At 39.5% G+C, this 17,197-nt stretch overlaps 1 protein-coding gene across 4 annotated transcripts in view; it reads left to right on the forward strand.

The window, feature by feature from the left end:
• MMAA (metabolism of cobalamin associated A) overlaps positions 1 to 17,197 on the forward strand; it is a 38,119-nt gene that overhangs the window by 12,491 nt on the left and 8,431 nt on the right. For 3 of the 4 annotated variants that reach the window (XM_010361309.2, XM_030923800.1, XM_030923798.1), the window contains exons 2-4: positions 7,702 to 8,206; positions 11,324 to 11,446; positions 15,217 to 15,387. In XM_010361309.2, coding sequence (XP_010359611.1) covers positions 7,762 to 8,206; positions 11,324 to 11,446; positions 15,217 to 15,387 — 739 coding nt within the window. In that variant the 5' untranslated portion in view covers positions 7,702 to 7,761. The remainder of the gene's footprint in view (positions 1 to 7,701; positions 8,207 to 11,323; positions 11,447 to 15,216; positions 15,388 to 17,197) is intronic. The other variant, XM_030923805.1, reaches the window with a different exon arrangement.

The following is a 17,197-nucleotide window of genomic DNA, read 5'->3' on the forward strand; positions in this document are numbered from 1 at the left end:
AAGGTTGAGTGCACGTATATTTAAAATTGTTATATCCTCTTGCTGAATTGACCCCTTTATCACTATCTAGTGACCTTCCTTGTCTCTTCTTACAGGTTTTGTCTTGAAATCTATTTGTCTGATACAATTATAACTACTTCTGTTCTTTTTTGGTTTCCATTGGCATGGAATAACTTTCTCCATCCCTGTATTTTCAGTCTATGTTTGTCTTTATAAGTGAAGTGGGCTTCTTATAGGCAGCATATCATTGGGTCTTGTATTTTTTATCCATTCCACCACTCTATGTTTTTTGACTGGAGAGTTTAGTCCATTTACATTCAATGTTATTATTAATAAGTAAACACTTATTCTTGCCATTTTGTTATTTGTTTTCTGGTCTTCCCTTCTTTCTTTCCTGTCTTCGTTTTAGTGATGATGATTTTCTCTGCTGATATGATTTAGTTTCTTGCTTTTTATTTTTTGTGTGTCTGTTGTATGTTTTCTGGTTTGAGATTACTGTAAGACTTGCTATCTTACTATCTTATCACCCATTATTTTAAGCTGATAACAACTTAACACTGTTTACATAAACAAGTGAATAGAAAACTAATAAAGACTATGCCTTAATTAAATCCCTGGCTTTTTAATATTTTGTTGTTTCTGTTCATATATACTGTCTTGAAAAGTTATTGTAGTTATTATTTTTGATTGGTTCATTGTTTAATCTTATACTTAACAGTAGTTTAGACACCACAGTTACAATATTCTTTTGTTTACTTTCTATTACCAGTGAGTTTGTACCTTCAGATGATTTCTTATTGCTCACTAATGTCCTTTTCTTTCTCACTGAAGTGTTTGTTCTCTTTAGCATTTCTTGTAGGAAAGGTTTAGTGTTGATGAAATTTCTCTGCTTTTGTTTATCTGGGAAAGTATTTCTCCTTCATGTTTGGAGGATATTTTCACTGGATATACTATTCTAGTGTACATTTGTTTTTTTCCCTTCAGCACTTTAAGTAGGTTATGCCATTCTCTCCTGGCCTATAAAGTTTCCACTGAAAAGGCTGCTGCCAGTCATATTGGAGCTCCATGGTATGTTGTTTGCTTCTTTTTCTCGTGCTGCTTTTAGGATTCATTCTTTATCCTTGACCTTTGGGAGTTTGATTATTAAGTGCCTTGAGGTAGTTTTTGGATTAAATCTGCTTGGTGATCTGTAACCTTCTTGTACTTGAGTATTGATATCTTTCCCTAGGTTTGGGAAGTTCTCTGTTATCCCTTTGAATACAGTTTTTACCCATCGCTTTCTCTACTTCCTCTTTAACTCTTGAAGGCCAATAGCTCTTAGATTAGCCCTTTTGAGGCTATTTTCTAGATCCTGGAGGCCTGCTTCATTGTTTTTTATTCTTTTCTCCTTTGTCTTCCCTCACTGTGTATTTTCAAATAGCCTGTCTTCAGCTCACTAATTCTTTATCTTTTTTTTTTTTTTTTTTTTTTTTTGAGACAGGGGTCTTGCTCTGTCACCCAGGCTGGAGTGTAGTGGTGTGATCAGGGCTTGCTGCAGCCCCTACTTCCCAAGCTCAAGCAATCCTGTCTCCTCAGCCTCCTGAGACACTGGGACTACAGCCACCACACTCAGCTAATTTTTGTATTTTTTGTAGAGATGGGGTTTTGCTATGTTGCCCAGCTGGTCTTGAACTGGGTTCAAGGGATCTGCATGCCTTGGCCTCCCAAAGTGCTGAGATTACAGGTATGAGCCACCGTGCCTGGCCCAAGCTCACGAGTTATTTTTTCTGCTTGATCAATTCTGTCTTAAGAGACTCTGATGCATTCTTCAGTATGCCAGTTGCATTTAATCTCCTTGTTAAATTTATTGATAGAATTTTGATTCCTTTCTTGTGGTATCTTGAATTTCTTTTTTTCTTTTTTTTTTTTTTTCTTTGCGATGGAGTTTGTTCTGTCACCCAGGCTGGAGTGCAGTGGTGTGATCTTGGCTCACTGCAACCTCTGCCTCCCAGGTTCAAGTAATTCTCTTATCTCAGCCTCCCAAGTAGCTGGGATTACAGCACCCACCACCACACCTGGCTAATTTCTGTATTTTTAGTAGAGACAGGGTTTCACTATGTTGGCCAGGCTGGTCTTGAACTCCTGACCTCAAGTGATCTGCCCAGCGCAGCCTCCCAAAGTGCTGGGATTACATGTGTGAGCTACCACACTCAGTCGTGTCTTGAATTTCTTTAAGTTTCCTCAAAACAGCTATTTTGAATTCTCTATCTGAAAGATCACATATCTCTGTTTCTCCAGGATTGGTCCCTAATGCCTTATTTAGTTTATTTGGTGACATCACGTTTTCCTGGGTGGTCTTGTCTGTGTCTGGACATTAAGGAGTTAGGTATTGATTGGAATCTTTGCAGTCTGGGCTTGTTTGTACCTGTCCTTCTTGGGAATGCTTTCCAAATATTTGAAAGGGCTTGGGTGTTCTGATCTAAGCCATATCTGCATTTTGGGGCACCCCAAGCCCACCTTGGTAATCTTGGATAAGATCCTGAAGAATTCTCTGGATTACCAGGCAGAGACTCTTGTTCTCTTCCTGTTCTTTCTCCCAAACAAAGTCTCTGTCTGCTTCGAGCCACCTGGAGCTGAGGATAGGATTATACAAGCAGCCCTGTGGTCACCACCACTGTAACTGCACTGGGTCAGACCTGAGTCCAACACAGCACTGGGTTTCACCAAAGGCCCACTATAACTACTACCTATCACTTATGTTCACTCAGATTCCTAGGGCTGTGCAGTCAGCAAGTGGCAAAGCCAGACAGGCTTATGTCCTTCCTTTGAGGGTGGTAGGTTCCCCTAGGCTCCAGGTAAATCCAGAGATGCCATCCAGGAGTAAAAGCCTGGTGTCAAAAATTCTAGAAATCTACCTGATGCTGTGTTCTACTGTGGCTAAGCTGGTGTTCAAACCACAAGACAGCATCCTACCCATTCTTTCCTCCCTTTTCCAAAGGCAGAGGAGCTTCACCCCATGACTGCCACTGCCACAGGCCCATGAAGAGTGCTACTCGACTACTGCTGATGCTCCCTTAAGGCCCAGGGGCTCTTTAGTCAGCTCGTGGTGATGCTGCCAGATCAGGGACTTACCCTTCAGAGCAGTGGGCTCCCCTTTAGCCCAGGGCAGTCCAGAAATGCCATCCAAGAGCCAAGTCCTGGAATTGGGAACACCAAGAGCCCGTTTGTTTCTCTACCCCACTGTAGCCAAACTGGTACCTAACATGCCAGACAAATTCCTCTTTACTTTTCCCTTTGCTTTTCTCAAGCAGAATGAGTCTCGCCTTGTACTTATTGCAGCTAGGCATGTGCTGAGTCTTACCTGAATCCAGCGAGTCTCAGAGTCTCTCACCCAAGGCCCTCAATGTAATACCTTAGCATTGCTGCTGGGCCCAAGGGCTCTTCAGTCAGCAGGTGATGAATCCTGCCAGGACTGGCTCCTTTTCTTCAATGCAGCAAGTTCCCTTCTGGCCCAGGGTGTGTCTAGAAATGTTGTTCAGGAGCTAGGGCCTGGAAGGGGGACCTCATGACTCTAACTGGTGCCCCATCCTGCTGTGACTGAGAATATCCAAGATGCAAGATAAAGTCCTCCTCACTCTTCCCTTTCCTTTCCTCAAGCAGAAGGAAGGTATCTCTTTTGTAGCCATGAGCTGTTCAGCCTGGGATTAGGGAAGGAGTGATGCCAACACTCCTTTTGCTGCCCCGGCTGGTGTCTCACTGGGTTATGTTTCGCCCCGCCCCGAAACTCCCCAGTCCACTGGCTCTGGGCTCAGTTCAACACTAGGACTTGCCTAGGAGTTGCAGTCCTTGTGGCCTAGACTGCCATTAAAGTTTAACTGAGACACTAGAGCACTTTAACCCACAGTGGCTAGGCTTCTGTGAGCTCAGGAAACTCAAGTTTCAAGTGCTGGGAACAGCCATTCCTCTCTGGCTGATTTAATGGTTAATAGTTCCTTCTGTGTGTGGTGCCAGCTGAGTTTTCAGGTTTTGCTTTCTGCTATAGCAGGGTGGCACTGCCTCAAAATTGCTATGTTCTCCCTCTCCCCAACGCACAGAAATGCTCTCTGCATCATGCCACTGCTGTCAGGAAATGGGAGGGGGTAGTGTTGGGGATCCAAAATGGTTTTTCCTGCCTCTTCAGTGCCTCTTTGAGTGATACAAAGTTAAAACCAGGTAGAAAATGATTGGTGAAGCCTTGTATTCTGCTATCCTGCTCCGACCCTGACCACCTCTGTCACTCTTTTTTTGAACACAGCTTGTTTGGTATAGGAGGTAGTCATGTTAAGACTTGTTAATTAAAGAGCATATTTTAAATAGTTCTAATTTGCTATTAGACTACATATGACAACATCTTCCCTATTGGACAATAGGACTAGATTTGGTAATAATGTTTTCTATCCTGCAGATTTCCTCTCTCTGTCCTTTGGCTCCTCTTCATGCCACCACCATCTCTGCAACTGAAAAGACTTCTTATTTCAGAAGTTGGGCAGAGTTACTAATATCTACTTCCCTTGTAGCCAAAGGACTTCTCTGTTATGTTAATATAATTTATTAAGGAATGCCTGCCATAGAGAGTCAAACAACCTGGGTTTGAATCTTGGCCCTGCCACTGGCTATGACTGTAATCACTCAGTCTCTCAGTGTTCTTTCCCTCTTCTGTTAAATGAAAATAAAAACTGTTGTATTGCCCTCATGGAATTAACTGGAGAATAAGTTGAAATAAAGTATCTGAAAGTGGCTTGCAGACTCTAATGTGCCAGGCATTTGGGGAATGAAATAAGTTCAGATCAGCAGCAGCTCTTTTTTTCTTTTTATTTAAGCAGTTGCAGTGTGCCAGGCTCCATGTCAAACTTTGAGGATTCTAACAAGATAGCATAGGTCAAGAAGGTCTTAAATCAGGTTTTTCTTTTCCATTCCTTAATACCTTGCCTAAGTCCAGGTCTTCATCATCTCCTTTGGTTTCTTGCTAGGCCTCCTGAACTGGGCTCTCTTAAAAGTCTCATCACTCTTGACGTCATATCACTGCTTCTAGAGTTATCTCTTCAAAAGCAAAGTTGATTATGTCACCTCCATAAAGGTTTTACTCTGTCATTTGTCCACTGCCCACAAGACAAAATTTAATTTCTTGACCTCAGTTTACCTCCAGTCCAGCCTCATCTCCTATCAGTATTTTCCTATACCTTCAGCTTCTGCCTTACTGAATTTCTCCATTTTCTCTGACATGACAGGGAAGAGACCAAGTCCTCAGCCTGGAAAGCCTGCCTCAACCTTCTTCAACATTTTTGTTATTTCAGGCTCGGTCGTGACTTGGACTCCTCTGACTTGAATTCCCCAAGGAGAGGGAGCTCCTGTAATCTTGTCTCTTCCCATGGCACTTTGTTCTTTCTTTGATGTGATGTATTTTATTCTGTGAGCTCTTGAAGTGCTAGGATTTAAGATAAGATAATGAATGAGGCATCCTGCCTAAGAAAGTGTAGCAGATTGAATGATGGCCTTCAAAAAGATGTGTCCACATCCTAATCCCTGGAACCTGTGAATGTGGCCCTATTTGGAAAAAGAGTCTTTGCAATGTAATTAAGTAACTAATTCTGTTACGGTAATTATGGTAATTTATTACAGCAGCCCTAAGGAACTAATATATTAATAGAAGTTTATGGTATAATGGCTGGAACATAATCAAATACTATTGTCATCACCATCAGTACCATTACTATAGTCACCATTACTCTTATCACCTATCATGGGACCTGAAAAGTAGTATGTGCTTAGAAGATAGTGGTTGAATAAAAATACAGTTCTTAGGGCCGGGCACAGTGGCTCAAGCCTGTAATCCCAGCACTTTGGGAGGCCGAGACGGGCGGATCACGAGGTCAGGAGATCGAGACCATCCTGGCTAACACAGTGAAACCCCGTCTCTACTAAAAAAATACAAAAAACCAGCCGGGCGAGGTGGCGGGCGCCTGTAGTCCTAGCTACTTGGGAGGCTGAGGCAGGAGAATGGCGTAAACCCGGGAGGCGGAGCTTGCAGTGAGCTGAGATCCGGCCACTGCACTCCAGCCTGGGTGACAGAGCCAGACTCTGTCTCAACAAAAAAATAAATAAAAATAAAAATACAGTTCTTGCCTGTGGGATTCCAGTCTGTTGGTAGTGGTAGTGGTGTTGAAAGAGAGCTTCCAAAGTAGACTCCCTCTTAAAGTTTTCTTTTAAACGTCTTTTTGTGTGTTTGTGTGACAGGTGACATTAGATCTTTCAAAATTGTTTTTTAGAAACACTTCTATACATTTTGAGTTGTCCTTTTAGAATAAGGCTAATTTTGTACAAATAGACATTATAATGCCCACCTCCCCAATAGAGAAAATGTTGTTTTTGGAAAACTGATGAGCACTTGTAGTTCTACCAGTTTAAAAAATCTTAAACTATTCTTTTTCCCTAATAGAATGTTAAGTAACTAAAATTAATTTCATGTTCATTGGCCTTGAAGTACCATTTAGAGGTGTATCTTGGAGCAATAATTTATTCCGTCATGCCACAAGGTGCTTGAAAATCAACCAAAATTTACAAATACTCATAAACCCAAACTGGGTGAGTTACATGTAACTGTAAATTTTACTTTGCTACTGGAAGAATTATTACCAATGTTTCATAACTTGGTGTAATTAAAATAAAAGCTAAGGTTAGTGGAACTCTTACTCCATGGTAGACACTGTTCTAAGCTTTTTACAAGAATTATCAGTTTGTTCTCATAACCACTCCGCTTTCATACATATTCTCTTTACTCAAGAGGAAGCTGAGGAATGGAGTGGTCAAGTAACTTGCCTAAGGTTATTTTGGCTTAAGTGGGAGAGATTCTTAGTGACCATGGCTCATAACCTCTGCACTGCCCTGACTCGGCATACCATGTCAACTTTCATTCTTTAATACAATTTGAAGTAGAGAATATCAGTATATCATCATAAAAAAGATCCTTATCTAATTTCATAGTGGTTCAAACTTTAGTGTGAATCTGTAGGAATTCTGATTAGTGGGGCTGGGAATGTGCATTTTAAATAAGCACCTGGGTGGTTCTGACTATACTTTGAGATACACTGATCTGGTTACTACACAACTCCTACAGTTCACTTATGGCTTATTTGTGTGCTTTAAGTTAGGCTACTTTTTGCATACATCTGTGTTCAAGGATGAGTCTATTGAATACAAACATGTATCTAAACTTATACCTGAAGTGCCCACCCTAGTAATCACATTTCTTTTTGTGGAGAGTGAATACAAGGACAGCATCAGAGAGATTCATTTTTTTTTTTTAACCTTTTGTATGAGCTTCAGAATCTGGTGTATTGACCTGAGGAAACTGTTAAGATGAATGTAAGAGAAAGCATAACATAAAGTTTCTACCCTAGTGGTATTTTATATATTGTTTTTATTAAAAGAAAATGTTAATGTAAATTCCCCTTTGCAGTAGAGTAGCAGCTCCATTATTTGGGTTACTACAAATATTAACTGTGGCCATGGAGGGAGTCTTCTCTTTTAAGTTTATTTAGTAAGAAAACTTTCACCCGTTTGTACTACCAAAAACTCTGATTATGTGTGGTTTAGAATATGGGGGAAACACTAGGCTTTCAAATTTTACTCCTTCAGTATTTTAGTTATATATTGAACTGGCTAACATGTTTTTCTTTCTTCTAGGGAGGTCACAAATCAAATTGAGCCAAAACGCATACAGTGTTTTCTTCAGTTACAAATAAAATGAATATGCCCATGCTGCTACCACATCCTCACCAGCATTTCCTAAAAGGCCTTTTAAGAGCACCTTTCCGATGGTACCACTTCATCTTTCACTCAAGTACTCATCTCGGATCAGGAATCCCATGTGCTCAGCCGTTTAATTCTCTTGGACTCCATTGTACAAAGTGGATGCTGCTGTCAAATGGTTTAAAGAGAAAATTATGTGTACAAACAACCTTAAAGGACCACACAGAAGGACTTTCTGATAAAGAGCAAAGATTTGTGGATAAACTTTATAGTGGTTTAATCCAAGGGCAAAGGGCCTGTTTAGCAGAGGCCATAACTCTTGTAGAATCAACTCACAGCAGGAAAAAGGAGTTAGCCCAGGTGCTTCTTCAGAAAGTATTACTTTACCACAGAGAACAAGAACAATCAAATAGAGGAAAACCACTAGCATTTCGCGTAGGTCAGTCTTTTTTTGTGTGTTTTTTCAGTAAATATTTTTGCAAATTCTCTGTATTCTATTAAAAAAAAATCTAAATAGTTTGCAATCGAATGGGGACTTTTTTCACAATATTTGGATGAATTTTAAATGAATCTTCATGGCAAATATTAGTTTTGTTAAGTTGAAAAAATTGCCATGACATTTGAACCAAGGCTATGAATTTTAAGAAAAGAATGTAAGATTTTTATTTTGGCAAGAATCTTGCTCTGGATCCCAGGATAGAAATATTCATAGGAAGAACTACTAGTGAGTTTACTCCTTTTTCTTTTAGTAATCCTTTGACTTAAATAGTTTAAAGTGAGTTTCTTGTTTTGTTGTCATATCAACTATAATTATCATGTTTCAAAATTCTGCCTCTTAGGTCGTTCATTAGTCTTTGTATAGGCAAGTCTCATTTCTTTCAGGTTCTTTTTATTGAGTTTCTGGGAGTGGCTGTAAACCCAGCCATCTCAGTAGCAAAAGGTATTTTATTTATTTTTATTTTTTATTTATTTTTTGCGAAAGTTTCGCTCTGTCACCCAGGCTGGAGTGCAATGGCGCAATCTCGGCTCACTGCAACCTCTGCCTCCTGGGTTTGTGCAGTTCTCCTGCCTCAGCCTCCTAAGTAGCTGGGATTATAGGCATACACTCCCACGCCCAGCTACTTTTTGTATTTTTAGTAGAGACGGGGTTTCACCATGTTGGCCAGGCTGGTCTTGAACTCCTGACCTGAAGTGATCCACCCGTCTCGGCCTCCCAAAGTGCTGGGATTACAGGCATGAACCACTGTGCCCAGCTATTTTATTTTTAGAGATGGAGTCTCACTCTGTCACCCAAGCTGGAGTGCAGTGGTGATCATAGCTCCAACATCATGCTTGGCTCCAACATCATGCCTCCAACATCATCCTTGGCTAATTTTTTTTTTTTTTTTTTTTTTTTTTTTTGAGACGGAGTCTCGCTCTGTTGCCTAGGCTGGAGTGCAGTGGCCGGATCTCAGCTCACTGCAAGCTCCGCCTCCCAGGTTTACGCCATTCTCTCGCCTCAGCCTCCCGAGTAGCTGGGACTACAGGCGCCTGCCACCACACCCGGCTAGTTTTTTTTGTATTTTTTTAGTAGAGACGGGGTTTCACCGTGTTAGCCAGGATGGTCTCGATCTCCTGACCTCGTGATCCGCCCATCTCGGCCTCCCAAAGTGCTGGGATTACAGGCTTGAGCCACCGCGCCCGGCCGGCTAATTTTTTTAAAAAGTTTTTTGTAGAGATGGGGTCTCATTATGTTGCCCAGGCTGGTCTCGAACTCCTGGGCTCAAGCAGTCCTCCCACCTTGGCCTACCAAAGTGCTGGGACTACAGGCATGGGCTACCATGCACAGCCTATCAAAATGTCCTTTAAAAAAGAGATCATATTTATTCGTTGTCTGTATATTAGATGTTCATTTGATTTCTTGAACAATTTGACGTGGTTCTGAAATTGCTTTTGAAATTGTGCATTGTAAAACAATTTAGATATGTTTGACCAGCAGGAATTAAACAAGCCAGTTTAAGTGTAATGAGAATGTCCCACGGTGGTGAACTAGGTGATTTGAACCAACCCTCCTGCTAAAAACAACTTGCCTTGGTGGTTAAAGTGCAAAAATTTTGTGGAGAATGAGTAAATACTTTTAAAATTTCATGTCACATTACACCTTTATCTCACAGTTTATTGGCAATGCAGACACAAAAGCCTCCTAGTTTTTAGGGTAATGGGCATAGATGCTTTAAGATAATTTCAAAAAAGCTCACCAACCAATATTTATACTGGTCCCCATTTTTCAGACTTCTTAATCTTCTGCCCTGACTGAGGGATTCTCATTTTGAGAGTACTACATTGGACGTTAATAATCTTTATGTATGGTAAACAAAGATACTAGCAAACTCCCACAGAGAAATTCTAGTTATGACAAACTGCCTACTTACTAGATTTTAGAGAATCTTTGAAAAAATGTCTCAGAAATGTGTGGAATTAACTAGCAGTTCACAGATAACTTTGTAGTGCTGTTCTGGTTCTTCCATCTTGATCTTGTGAGGCCAGATAAACCTGTCTTTATTGCAGTTATTTTTTTCATCATAAGTAAAAGCAACAAATGTTTATTCAGCATCTAAGAAGGTGTTTAAGATAAGTATTGGATCTGCCCTAAGAATTGTGGTAAGGAGTCAGGCATACCGTACACTGTCTATACTTTGAGTGTAGTTAGTTAAATGCCTATGTTTTATGTATTTCATTTAACATACATTTATATATCTCTTATGCCATGCACTGTTCTAAACATATTGTAGACATTAACTCATCTAATTATTAAAACAATCTGAAGAGAGAGGTACTGTTACCATATCTATTTTATTATTGCAGTGGACACTGAGGCATAGAAAGAGGTTCAAAGTAACTTACCCAAGAGCACACAGCTCGTGGGAGGTAGAGCTAGAATGAGAGCTGGCTGCGTGGCTTCAGGGTTTGTGCTCTTACCTGCTGTGCACTGCCAACTCTCCAAGTGGGGGAATTTTCTGCTTTTCTTAACATAAATTATTTTTTTCAGAATTCAGTTTATATTCTTTGAGTTATAAGTGATATGAAGAAAAAAGATGATCCCTTATAAATAGAAAATTGCTTTCTCAATCACTGGGAATTTCTAGAATAATGAGTTGTTTTTCCAGTGGGAAGAAGTAGAATTCTCAGAAGAATTCTACCTACTGAGGTAGGTAGAATAATTACTGATCATGATGTGAGGTAGGCAGATGTAGAAATTGAGCCCATTAACAATGGAGACAATGAAGTCTGTCCAGAAAGATCTACTTTATAGTACAAAGGCAAAGCATGTTTTATAATTTTTAAAAGTGAATTTTGTGAACATGTGGAACCCAGAGTGTTTCCTTCCTATAGCCCCATTACTCAGGAATTAAAGAAACAGATTTTTATTTGCCATTTTAGGACATGCTGAAATATATGAATTGTGGTTTTAATACATTAGGGGAACTAGAAGGTAGTCTAATATTTTACTCAGTAAGCTGATCGTAGTTCCGATTTCATTTGTTTCATTGAATTAGAAGATCTCTTTCCACCATAGGGTTGTCTGGGCCCCCTGGTGCTGGAAAATCAACATTTATAGAATATTTTGGAAAAATGCTTACTGAGAGAGGGCACAAATTATCTGTGCTGGCTGTGGACCCTTCTTCTTGTACTAGTGGTGGTAAGTATGGCTGATTCTTTTTAAATTGCAGAGCTCTAGGGGCCTTCTGTTATAATTTAGTAGGAATTGGCACAGTTGAGTGACCTCTAACTGCTAGCTAAGTTTGGTTTCGCTGAAGGAAGGGAGTTCTGCAGAGTTAGGTGGAAGTAGTTTGGGAGTGTTGTACTCTTCAGAGGAGGCCAGCTTGTGGATAGCTCAGTGGGCACTCAGAAAACTGAGACAACAGGTGCCAGAAGTTGAAGATGATCAAATGCAAATTTCAGTCCTTCAGCTCCCATGCATAAGGCCAGGCCCCTCTTTGCTCCTGTTGTGTTTCCTGGTTGCATTAGCACCTGTGAAATTCAGAAAATAGGTACTTACTCATGCATCATTTTCCTCATAAAGTTTTAACATCTCTTAAGCTTTAGAAAAACCTTACTTCTAGGGGCTGGGCATGGTGGCTCATGCCTGTAATCCCAGCATTTTGGGAGGCCAAGGTGGGCGGATCACGAGGTTAGGAGATCGAGACCATCCTGGCTAACACGGTGAAACCCCATCTCTACTAAAAATACAAAAAAAAAAAATTAACCGGGTGTGGTGGCAGGCGCATGTAGTCCCAGCTACTCGGGCGGCTGAGGCGGGAGAATGGCGTGAACCTGGGAGGTGGAGCTCGCAGTGAGCCGAGATCGTGGCACTGCACTCTAGCATGGGCGACAGCAAGACTCTGTCTCAAAAACAAAAAACAAACAAAAAAAACCACCTTACTGCTGTTTATAATTGTCAACTGTTTATATAATATGTTCAGTTAAACAGAAAGCTCTTAGAGGGGCACTGTAATAAACTGCCATTCCCCTTACGGCATTTAGCATAGTACATTGTATGTCGCACAGAATGTTAAGCAATTACTTTCCGATTTGAGGTCATGAAGTCACTCAAAGTTTAATTTGCAGCTTATCAGAGATAAAATGAATAAAAACTTAGTTCCCCAAAGGATCTTTTAAAGAAAACAGAAAGCATACCATATAAACAGGAAAGGTTTTTTCTTGCCTTACCCCTCTTTATGATTTAAGCTTTTCATACTACAGTTACTCACTTAGCAAGTATTTGAGTGCTTACTATAGGTGAGGCATTGTACATGGAAGATTCTTAAACTGTGTTATATGATGGTGAACAAGATACAGTCTTGGCTTTAGCGAGGTTTACATCTTATGAGGGAAACACAAACACAGGCCATTACAATACAATATGCGTTGTGAAGGGGTAAATACAAGATGCTTTATGGAAGTATTTGATTTTTGCATACTGTGTTATAATGTGGGTTTAATACTAAATATTCAGAATGATGATGTAATCATATTTTAGGGACTTAGGTTAATATAGACGTAGACAATTCCTATTATCACCCCATTGAGAAATCTAGCTTAGAACATTCAAAATTTTTGAGTCACTATAATAAAAAAAGTTAACTGTAAAATAAAATTTTTGCTCACAAGGTTCAAAATTAAATCCCTGTCAATATGTTGTCTTATTTACAGCTTTAGAACTTTGTTAAAAGTAAGTACTTAATGAAGGATTTTTTAGTAAGTGGCCCTCATTTATATATAGGTGAGAAGGCCATTCCCCCATTTTCACAATATTCTAGAATACTGAACAATAGAAAAAAATGATAGCTTGAGATAAAAATAGACAAAAATAATGTAACAAAATAGCCTATGGTTAAAGTTACATAGCTATGTGGTTCCTAACCTTTCTCAAAAAATAGTGGTCCCTTTCTCAGGCAAAAAATTATGTAGACTTTGAAAGAAAAAATACAAGGATAGACAAAACACTCTAAATATAAATTTCTACCCTATTGTATCAGTACATACACTTGAAAAACAGCATTACATTAAAGTTTGAGAAGCATTAGTTTTTTGGTCTATAGTCAATCTTTTTTGTGCTTTGAATTCACAGACCCCCTATGATAGCTTTGAGACCTTCATGAGGGTCTACAATGAACAGTTTTGGAATCACTGGCTAAGACATGGAAGAGTAATTTCCTAATGTTTACTTCAATGTGATGGAATCTATAGGATAGTAATTTAAAGTATAGCTTTGGCAGATTGTTTACTTACACAGAGATTATTTCATGCAGAAAATTACCTTAGAAAAAGGTTGTGTGTGAAGTAAATAAGGAAGTTGATGTATGGAGTACCTGTGTGGTCTAGAATTAGAACCTACGAGAAGACTCTGAACTGGCATTTAGTGGTAAAAGAGCATATCTTTAAGAAACTTTTCAATCTTTAACATTATGTGGAAAAGGTAGCTCTTAAAAAGATGGAAAATAAATATTCAGATTAGAACAGCAGTACACCTACAAACGTTATATGACTAAAGCAAAGTAGTAAAAGGTAATAGTCCTGGGAGTTTTAGTCTTCTAGAATTTGTAAGTATTGATGTTTGTCAAAATATTACACTACAATGAAAACAAAAACATAACCAGTTTCATTCCACAGTTTTTGAGTGCCTACTCTTAACACTTTGTTAAGCATTTAGTGTACAACCTATGTAAGGCGTGGTCCTGTAGGCAAATACTTATTATACTTATTTAAAGCATGGTATATCAACCTTGGCAGTAGTGACATTTTAGGTCAAATCATTCTTTGTTGTGGGTGGCTGTTCTGTGCATTGAAGGATGCTTACTTAGCAGCATACCTGGCCTCTACCCAGTAGATGCCAGTAGCACCCTACCCCTCACTTGTGACAAGTAAATATGTCTCTAGACATTGCCAAATTGCCCCCAGTTGAGAACCACTGTGTGAAAGAGATAAGAATTAAAAATATGAAACCAAAAAATGTGTTGTATGAATAGTTTTCCATCCATTGACTCAGCTTACATTGCATTCAGTGAGAGCTCCACATTTTCTAAGTAGTAGGCGATTAGAAACAACAGACTGGGCAGAAGGGGCAGCTTGAAGATATATTTGTGTAGCATTTACGTAAGGTTGAGAAAATGTCATTTGCAAAAATAAAAGAATGAGGAGTGGAGGGTGCTCATGGAGATAATAGAAAGAGGAGGGACACTAAAGTTCTCTTACGCCCTCCAGGATGCTGGCATACATTGCAGAGCTGTTGTAGCACAGAAAATCACAGAGATGGGCATGGGCTGAAAAGGTTCCAGGCAGACTATATGAAGGAGCAAGGACTTTCACTGATCTTTATTAGGTGGATAAGTTCTGTGTTTTTGTTAGTAGCAGTTTTTGAAGCACATGCCTGTGTATAATTACATTTGATTCCCCCAGTAGCATATTACCCTTGTGATGTAGCTGAGGAAAGAGGGTTCAGGAAGGTAAAGTGACCTCTCAAAATTGAATAGTGTGAAATGGTGGAGCCAGAATACAGACCCTGGGCTTGACACGCTATAACTTAGCAGTGAGGAAACAGTAGAAATACTTCTGACATGAGAGCACAAACAAAAGGTGGGCAGAAGCAAATACAGTAACCACCCTGGTTAGAACAGAGAATTGGTGTGAGGACTAGTAGAAGCCAGAGTTGGACAGGTAAGGTGCGGCTGAAGAATCTAGATTGGAACCTTTGGTCAGGGGGAAGTTAAAAGTATAGGTTTTGAGGGACTTGAAATGTTAAGATGAATCTGACATCATTGTATACAATGAGTTGGAGAAAAGCTCAATAATATGAAATGCAGTTTGAGATTTACGGAAAAATGGCATAAAGCACTTCCCTGTAGGAACTGGCTGGTAATTGACCTGTAAAACTGTTCCATAATTATAAAATGTAACTGTATGTTTTAGGATCACTTTTAGGTGATAAAACCCGAATGACTGAGTTATCAAGAGATATGAATGCATATATCAGGCCATCTCCTACTAGAGGAACTTTAGGAGGTGTGACAAGGACCACAAATGAAGCTATTTTGTTGTGTGAAGGAGCAGGATATGACATAATTCTTATTGAAACCGTAGGTGAGTGTGATATTCTATTTCGTAACAATATACTATTTTATGAATGCTATATAAAGATGAGTGACAACTTATTTTTGTTCATTCAGCAGATATTTGCTAAATGTATAATTAAATACAAGATATCCCATACTCCATAGAAGATGTGAATGTATAGGTTATAATCTGTACCCTCCAAGATCTTATTTTAAAAAGTAAAAGTAAGCCATCTATCTGGATAACTGTTACATAGGTGGTATATTTTACATGCCAGAGGAGAACTGTAAGCATTAGGATGATCTGTGTAAATGATGCTTAAGCACAACACCTACTTTGTTTAAGTACATTTCATGTGACTACTGTGTTCACCAAGAAAATTAATGTAGTTGGCTGCTTTTTGAAAATGCAGATATGTTTTATTTCATTGTTTTATATCCTTAGCATATAGTTACATGTGATGAAGACACTGAAATGAAAACCCCAATAAATTCTTTCTTGTGGAGAGACAGTCTATTATATTATTGTGTGATAAATGTTTGTGATACAGCCTAACTCAGATTTGGGGGTCCAGTGAAGACTTTCTAGAGGAAGTGACAGCTGAACTCAGTTTTGAAGGAAGAATTCGAGTTAAACAAAGTATGGGATAAAGGACATTTGCAAAGATACACAGGAGTGAGAAAACATGGCCCATCCAGAGAAGTGCAGTTTGCTCAGGATGCTTAGAGCCCAGAGTGTGAAGGCAGGGAATGAAGGGAGGTCAGTTGGAACAGTAGGCCAGGGCCAGATTGTCAGCGACCTTACATGCCATGCCATGGAGTCTTCTGGAGTTTGCCCTGAAAGGAGTGGGAAGATGCTGCTGGATAAGCAGGAGAGTGAGAAAACCAGATATGTATTTTGGAGAGATCCCTGGCAGCAGAGTATAGAATGATTAGAAGAGGGCTAGAATAGAATCAGGAGACTACTGTGCTAATCCCAGAAGGAGATGGTAGAGGTGTGAACGAAGCAAAGGAAGTGGGAATGGAGATGAGATGGATCAACATAACATTGAAGATAAATGGGCAGGATTTTATCCATGATAAGATGTGAGATAAGGAAGGAAGGGGAATTGCAGATAATAGAGAATGCTGTGGAAAAAGTGGATGTGCGGAGAGGAAAACAATGAGTTCAGTTGTGAATATGTTAAGTGTTAAATGCTGATTAGGTATCCGAGTGACTGTGTGTCTCAAGAGAAAAGGACTGAATGAGAAATACAGATTTAACACTTACCAGCATAGTTCATAGTTTCATACTTTAAGTTAATAATTTAGTTTAGATCAACTGGGGAAAATATCAGACAAAAATGAAAGACATTTATATTAATCTGCTAGGGCTGCCACAACAAAATACTACAGACTGGATGGCTTAAACAACAGAAATGTATTTTCTCACAGTTCTGGAGAACAGAAGTTTAACATTAAGGTGCCCATAGGGTTGGTTTTTCCTAAGACCCATACCTTTGTCTTGTAGATAGATGACTGCCTTCTTGCTGCATCTTCATTCTCCCTTGTCTCTTCCTGTTCACTTTACTCTCCTAGTGTCTCTTCCTGTCCTTTTGAGGACACTAGTCCTATTGAATTAAGGCCCTACCCTTATGACTTCATTTAATTGCTTCTTTCACGGCCCTATCTCCAAATAAAGTCACCTTGAGGGTTAGAACTTTAACATAGGAAGGGGGTTTTTTTTCTGGTTTTTTTTTTTTTTTTTTTTTTTTTTTTTTTTTTTTAAAGACAGAGTCTCGCTCTGTCATCCAGGCTGAAGTGCAGTGGCGCAATCTTGGCTCACTGCAACCTCCGCC

This window comes from Rhinopithecus roxellana, chromosome 2 (genome assembly GCF_007565055.1).
Source record: "Rhinopithecus roxellana isolate Shanxi Qingling chromosome 2, ASM756505v1, whole genome shotgun sequence".
Classification (NCBI taxonomy): Eukaryota; Metazoa; Chordata; class Mammalia; order Primates; family Cercopithecidae; genus Rhinopithecus; species Rhinopithecus roxellana.